We start from the raw sequence: 7,740 nt of genomic DNA on the forward strand, positions 1-7,740 counted from the left end.
TGTTAATTAAATCCCTGGCTATCCTATCAGCCCTTTGCACAAGGAACACGCATTCTTTAGGACCTAACGACGATGTTTAGCTCGTGAAAATTTTTTAAATTTCACCTTCATTCGGGAGTTATATGGCGATATGTACCGATATTCGCAGTGATCAAAGAATTTCTTCCAAACTACTGAACAGATTCGAACGAAATTTTGACTATAAATTCCTAACTACCAAACGGTGATTTTTAGCTCGTGAAAATTTATTCGATTCGGAGTCATCTGCTGCATGTGTTGTGTAAAAATCGTCAAACAAACGTACGAACTCCTGACTACGACTTCGCGGACTGCCGCCCCCCCTACTGCCCCTTTCTTCCTCACCGCCCCCCTCAGATCTTTCCACCGCCCAAAAGGGGCGATATCGCCCACTTTGGGAACCACTGGTGTAAAGCGTGCGCTTGCGAGAAGCCACGCCATATATACCCTTTCCTGTTGATCGTGCATCTTTGAGCAAAATTTCCACGTTTGGCAAAAAGCGTGACGCAAACACGCTTCGCCAGCTTCGCTGAGACGCGCGCGGTCTTCCCCTTCCCTCTTCTGTGCTTCTTTGACCTCCCGTGTGGGACGCTCGTTGGTGCTGTTCTCATCGCCGCGGTCTCATTCAAATGAAATTTAAATGCATCATGCTAGAGAGCATTATCATGATTAACATAAGGTTGATATTAAATTTCAAGTGCGATTCGTATTTTAATTCGCTGAAATTCCGTAATCCGTACGGAAATTCTTCGTAGGCTTAACCAACGCCTGTTGTTGACTGACTACGGTACCTACTGGTGATATTTTATTCTGAACTTGCCCAATGCCTAACGACGAAATAGGAAATGGAAAATGATGGTTAACATGATAGCAAGCTTACAAGTTACTCTAAAAACCTCGAAAGTTATATAAAAGTCTAGAGCTTGCTTGTTATTTCCGTCTTGTACTTTACCCATGTACATTATGATTTTTAAATCTCAAGTTTTAATTATCATCCTACGCTTTGTTGTTGTTATCGGATTTTAATATAATTTTTGCTAACATTAGTACTAAACCATCCCTGTCTGAATGTCTGATTTTTTGTCGATCGTAGTCTACCGTTCAATTTTTATTGAAGAATTGTGTTTGCATTATTTAGATAAGTTTGCGGAAACGCTTGCGTCATACCGTGCGTGGCAGAGAATGCAACGTTAATTTACATTACCTGTAAGCCGATAACCTTGGATGCTCTCAGCTCTATCACAGCATACACCGTTATCGCCACTCACTCGCCTAACGCTACCTCATTTTTTTCAGGTGTCCGCGCGCCGAGTGAAGGTCGCTGGCCAGGCTTCTACTGAGCGTCCATCACCTGGACCTCGCAGCGTTTCCTGACGCTTCTTTCTTTCAAGCTTCGTCCCCCAAAACCGCCAAGGTAAAGTGCAGTGTATGTTTTCTCACACATTTTGTTTGAGCGTTGGGATAGAAAAAGACCTAACGTTATTCCGTTTTCCATTAGTCACATGTCTTGCATTCATTATCGAATTGTTACGGATAATTTTATTTGTTTCGTATCCATAATATTTGGATACATAAATTATCCATAATACCATAATATTTGGCTCATCTGAGCTTCAAATAAGCATGAATTTAAAAGCCAAGAATATTAATAAAATTGTCAGTAAAAAATCCAAAACTAGCTTTAGAAGCGATTATAAGCTATTCATACCACACTTCTTCGAAACGTTGCAGTGAAATATAATTAATTATCATTTTATTTACTTTGAAATCATTGGTTAATTATAGATCAAATTTTCAAATTAATTTCTACGGATGTCTTGAAAGGGTACGAAAGAGTAATGGAAATTGTTCGCAATTCTATAAAAAGTACATGACCTGGGACTGTTGGAAATATTGATTTGAGAAGTTCCATAACAAATGACGAGTATGTTTGAAATTTAGTCGTCAAATGATCTTAATATTCTATCGTCTTTAATTTTAATATTTAGTATATTTCAAATTTATGTTGAAACATAGGCAATGTAATTTTTGTGCATCGTCATTAATTTCAAGTTGCTGGTTATATTCTTTCTAACTATGACGTATGTTTGGTTGGCATCACTTAAATGCAGTTTATTTTGCAGGTGTCTGGACAAATGGAGCGCAGTGAGAGCAACCAGTTGGAGGCGGTGCCCATACTGTGTCGAAACGGATGCGGTTTCTTTGGGTCCTCCAACACAGACGGGCTCTGCTCCAAATGTTACAAAGACCACCTCAAGAAGAAACAACAACCACTACCTCAGAGTAGCCCCAGCAGCAGTAGTACGCCCAGCACACCACCTCCAACACTAGCATCCTCGAGGAACACTTCACCTCCTCCATCGCCCCCACTGTCGTCCACATCATTAGCTGCCGTAGCAACGACGCTAGCCTCTTCCTCGTCCTCTCCTTCTGCAGCATCCCATTTGGCTACCTCCACAGCTCAGCCTACCGTCCCATCTATTTCCTCGGTCTGTTCAATCGTGTATAGGAAAACTATTCTGTCTTTTCAATGACTTTTTTTCTTGTTATGAATTATTTGAATAATCAAGGTTGTTCATATGGCGTGGTACAAAAAGGGCTAAGTAGAGTTATGTGTTGAAACTATCGTAGCGTAAAAAACTAGGAATACTAGAATACAAGACGATAAAGCTTAATTTTTAATGAGAAATAAAACATAAACTTTTTTTCAAGGGTAGAGAAAAAAAGATTGCCGCCATTATATATACTAATTAATCAGCGTCTATATGATAACCAAGTTAACGATGAGCTCGATTGCAATGGTAAAGTAGCACTAATTAGTTTCGATTCATGCAAGGTTGGTTCGTTTTAGTTTCTTGATAAACTATCATGAAACTTTTCGAATTACATATACGGATAGGATGATTTGCCCGAGATAATTGTAAACGTATTCATTCGTTGGCTAATATCAGTTGTGGTTATCGGTAGACTAGATGTGAGTGGTTGCAACAATAAATGGGCCCATTAGTGCTCATTGCAGTAAAAAGTATTTTGGATACGTAAATGATAGAAAAGCTGGATGGTCATAGGTTGTGATGTAAAACAGATTTTTCCATCAAATCTGCTGCAATGAATTAAGTGAGTAGTCTACTGAACTTTTTTCCTCCAAGTGTCTGAATTTTTGTCGTGAAAGTGAGTAGCAGGATACTCTGAGATTATCTTCGGCTGCAAATTATTTCGATTCCGTCTGTAGTAAAGCTTTGTACGAACGACCGTCAAAATTTTTATACTAGTGTCTAGTGGTTCTCCTCGATGCGGCAAAATATCTGTTGCTGTTTACGGGGCAGATTGTTTGGACAAGATTGCTACAATCGACTTTGTTAATAGTGCTGAGAGGCGGCCCAGTGAAGTCAATCTAGAAGTTAAAATTTTATTGCAGGAAAGCCACTGCAGCTATGGGATTTTTCAGTTGACGGCCAAGAAGTGACGTTCGGTATATTGTCAGTGATGTTTTTTTTATAAGTTCTGCTGTATTTTTATGTGATATTACAAAAATTAAGGAAACCTAGTATTTCATCAACGGGATGCCTTCATTATTTCTAACGTGAATAGTTTGTTGGTCAATTGGGTGGGTCGAGTCCCTCCTGTTTATCGTTTGACGCATTACTGGAATGTGCTAGCATTCGAGAAATATCGACTAATAGCCAGATTTGCCTTAGGCTCAGTCTGAGAAATTGTAGCTCGCTTCTCACGAGTTCAATAGTATATGTGCCTCTTGGAAGACGATATTCTATAATATCCAACATATACTCATGATTTACTTTGAGAGAATTCGACCGAGGATGGTCATAACAGAAATGGCTTTTTATGAATCGCGGGAAAATGTGTACAGTTTAAAATTTATTGAAATATTCAGAGACCATGAACTAGAGTTTTCACTTTTGTAGACGTGTTAACATCTAGGTGACTGTTTCATAGTTTGTCGTTTGCCCTCAGGAGAGTTGTAACAACGAAGGCGGCGACGGATGTGAAGGCAACTCTGCTTTGCCAGGACTTTGTCCCGGTGATCTGAGCTCTGCTGCGGCTCTTGCGGCCTCGCCTCTCGACGCTGAACTGGATTCCTCCAGTTCCTCTGACAAGGAGCCAGCCAAGAAGAAGAAAAACAAATGCCAATCTTGCAAGAAGAAAGTTGGACTCACAGGTATGCGGTTTTTACTTTGTTCACTCGAATAATGTTCAGTTAATTGTAAAACATAATTGAAGAAGAGGATAGTTATTTTTCCATTTGTGACGGAAACCTTAGCGTTTATTTACCAATTGTTTGCAAATGTAGTTATAATCAAGATGGCTGGAAACTGATTAGCGAGACAGCTTGAATAAAATTCTTCTTAGAGTGGAAGTTGTTGAAATAAGTGTTGAGGAGAAAATCTTGATGGTGATTTTTAATGTTTTATGCGGATCCGTTCATTGTTAAGTGTTTCTTTTTCATCCGCGAAATTTGAAAAGGTAAAAAGGTAGGCGACTGCTTATTACTTGTCTGATATGCTGTGAAGATCGTTATTACTGTTTTATTTTGTCCGTTTCTCGACTTATTAATTTGTTAAATTGAACAAACTCGTTCAATATTGTTGAGACCGTGCATTTGATTTCAGGCTTCACTTGCCGCTGCGGAGGCCTATTCTGTTCAGTTCATCGCTACAGCAACGAGCATCGCTGCACCTTCGACTATCGGGAGCTTGGAGCTGAGGAAATAAGGCGCAATAACCCAGTAATTAAGGGCGAGAAAATACAGAAAATATGAGAAATGCACTAGACTATTTTAAGTGATCATTTATATTCATGCTCATGACCCCCCGTCTCTAGTTTTGTCATCTCCATGATCGTATGTTATTCGTTTGTCTGCTTTTGGCTTGTCTGAATTCCTCCTGTGAGTTGCAATGTTTCTTCAATAAATTGTAGTTAAGTTGGGTTGGAGTCCTGTATCCTTAACGTGGATAGCGTTGTTTTCGCGGTTAAATTTGGGTATACTTTTCGACTAATCAACGATAACGATGGATAGAATGCGTTTATGATGTTCTAGCTGTTCTATTTTTCCGAGTATTGGCATGACTGAGTCTTAGAAAGATATGATAAAGTCCTCGACGGCTCGGCTTTCAAAACCTAACACTACGGTTTGTTCATGCTAAATCTGATGAGAACTAATGCTGTGTAATAGCTTTCAGAACGTCATTTTGTGTAGAATCGTGACTAGAATCATTTTGTATAGTGGGGGCCTCGTGACTTTGGACTTGCTAATATCGACTCAAGTGGGATTAAACTCTCGCGTATAGAATTTTCGTGTATCCTCCGTAAATTTGGTAAAGATTAAGCCATTTCAACGTCTGGATCTCTGTATCAGCTGATCAAACGTTACGTAGTCCCATAATTTGACTGACTATGAGCTTAAACATTTTTTTCATGGACGACATCGTGCTGTACATCTTGTCTGTTATCATAATTGTTTGTGGTTTATTACTATGTCAGGCAATGATATATTTCTTCAATTAAATATAGTGACCTATGGCAGTCTAATCACTGCTTGTGCCCATTGGGGGGTTCTTGCTTCTTTCGTCCAGTGGTAAATCATCTCTCCATCGCCAAGCATAACGTTAGCACTCATCTTCATAGTCACGGTCATCACTCGTATGTTCATTGCAGTCACTGATGTCATGTATCATCCTCGTCATCATTGATATCACCTCCACCAGCTTCACAATTTCACCTCGTTGCCACCGCTAGCTTGTAGAAGAAAGCGTACGTTTAATGAAGCTATACCTTATGAATGCCTTGGCCATAGGATGTGTGTCGGTAGGTCTTAAGCTTCTTCATTAATGTAGTTCGTGTTTGTTAAACATCGCCTCTTGAATTCTTCATGGCCAGAAAGTGGAACCTCTTATTAGCGGTAATTTTCGCTTTTGAATATTATATACTAAAGTTTTTATTACTTCTCTTCAGTGTTTGAGTGTAGCTCCTCCAGCAACATCGGAAGGAACTCTTTACTTCCGAATTACGTTTCTTCGTGTTAATCTTCCATGCTACCTCTGTTTTTGAATACCTGAATTTTTGCAACTAGCTTTAAATTACCATCTTTCTTGGTAATTTTACGTAAAGTTTGATGTCCAGTACGTGGCAAATTTGAAGAGTATATTCCTTAAATTTTGATTTAATTTTCCAACGATGCTCCAATGCTAAATGTCTCTTAATTTTGAAAGTGTTAGAAGTCTGTTTTTCAATAAATGAACATTTTTCCTAAAGCCGGCTCCGGGTAATTTCTAAATTCAGCATTTTGAATTTGTCCTAATCCAGGGGTTTTACAAATATGCATCGACTATCGTCTAATACTAATAGTTTTCTTTTACTTAATCAATAATAATCTAACACCGTATTTAGCAGGAATCTTTCGTTGATTAGCCAAACTATGTGTAAATAGTAGACGTCCATTGCTTTATTACTTCTCTTTCTTAAGTATTCATCTTGGTGAATTGCGTACGTACATGATAGTTTCTTTTCAAAAGCTGGGGTGCCGTTGGACCTCTGTCGTTATTCATTTAAGCAATGAGGACTTGTAAATAAACAGAATTGCGCGGGCACTGATGTTACCGGCTAGCAGTCACAAGCTGCACGTCTTACTCGTGGCGGTCTGAGTACGGCATGTATTTTAGCTGGACAATTTTCCGAACGTTACAAATGAGATGTCATTCAGCATTTGCTCTTTAAAAGACCCGAGGCCACTGTAACGGAAGTTCCCTGGTTTTCTTTTTCTTAGCTTTAGTTGTTTTTGTGTGTGTACAGTGATTTTCTCGAGATTTGCTTCGTGCAGCAATCAAAGGGTCAGTGTGTCTGTAGAAAAATTGATTGAAAAGGTGCTGTTGCTTCGATTTCGGGTTTAGTTTTTTTTTGAAGGTCTGTGTAGATGTGCGTTCATTTTGTATGCTTGTCTGTAGCATAATTTATGAGATGTTTTCCCTTGTTATGCTTGATATGTTGCAATAGAAGAGGGATGTCGGTTACCAGAGCACTAGAGCTTTTCCCTCCGTACGATGTGGACTGGGTGACATCAACGAAGTCGTATTGATTCTACAGCAAAGATGAGCGTTTTTAGCGCCTTCTCTACTCTATTCCGTTCTACTGTTGTATTCGGGCTATAATTTCTTTCAATTGGCCTGCCTTGCTATGTACAACGTTCTTTATTATGGAATCTTCCAACAAATTATCGCTGGTATGATTTTCGCAACATCCGCGGGGGCATTGTTAGCTAGATGTCGGCATCACGAGCAGTTTCATTTGCTTAGTTTGATAGTACAATTCTACAAAACGCCATCAACTTACTGGGTTCAATTTGAGTAAATGATCCGACTGTCGTGTTAACATACATGAGTGACGTGTATATTAATTTCGCCCTTTATTGCCCTTTCCATTACTATCATCTCTGTTATTATGAACTATAAAAATTTGTAGTATGTTCGGGTGTGCTCAATAAATATCGAGTACAGCTTCCTGTTTTATGCTTCTTATTTCCCTTTTTCATAATTAAGTCTTAGATCGTGTTCAAGATACCTAATTTGATTTGTTGTAAAATAATTCTTTTGTAGAGGAATAATGAAGTATTGGACAATCGTCAATCACTAATAAAGTAGGATGTGTATATGATTGCTTCTCGCTGTTTCTGTGTTACATCTGATTACCGACGTTAGTATTTGCTCA

At 38.9% G+C, this 7,740-nt stretch overlaps 1 protein-coding gene across 2 annotated transcripts in view; it reads left to right on the forward strand.

Moving 5' to 3' along the window:
* Positions 1-7,538, forward strand: part of LOC108679308 (zinc finger A20 and AN1 domain-containing stress-associated protein 9) — a 44,963-nt gene extending 37,425 nt beyond the window's left edge. For both annotated transcript variants that reach the window (XM_018167906.2, XM_018167905.1), the window contains 4 exons: positions 1,315-1,432; positions 2,142-2,507; positions 3,994-4,198; positions 4,650-7,538. In XM_018167906.2, coding sequence (XP_018023395.1) covers positions 2,154-2,507; positions 3,994-4,198; positions 4,650-4,798 — 708 coding nt within the window. In that variant the 5' untranslated portion in view covers positions 1,315-1,432; positions 2,142-2,153 and the 3' untranslated portion in view covers positions 4,799-7,538. The remainder of the gene's footprint in view (positions 1-1,314; positions 1,433-2,141; positions 2,508-3,993; positions 4,199-4,649) is intronic.
* The last annotated feature ends 202 nt before the right edge of the window (positions 7,539-7,740 follow it).

The sequence above is a fragment of the Hyalella azteca genome, unplaced genomic scaffold (assembly GCF_000764305.2).
Source record: "Hyalella azteca isolate HAZT.00-mixed unplaced genomic scaffold, Hazt_2.0.2 contig2815, whole genome shotgun sequence".
NCBI lineage: Eukaryota > Metazoa > Arthropoda > Malacostraca > Amphipoda > Hyalellidae > Hyalella > Hyalella azteca.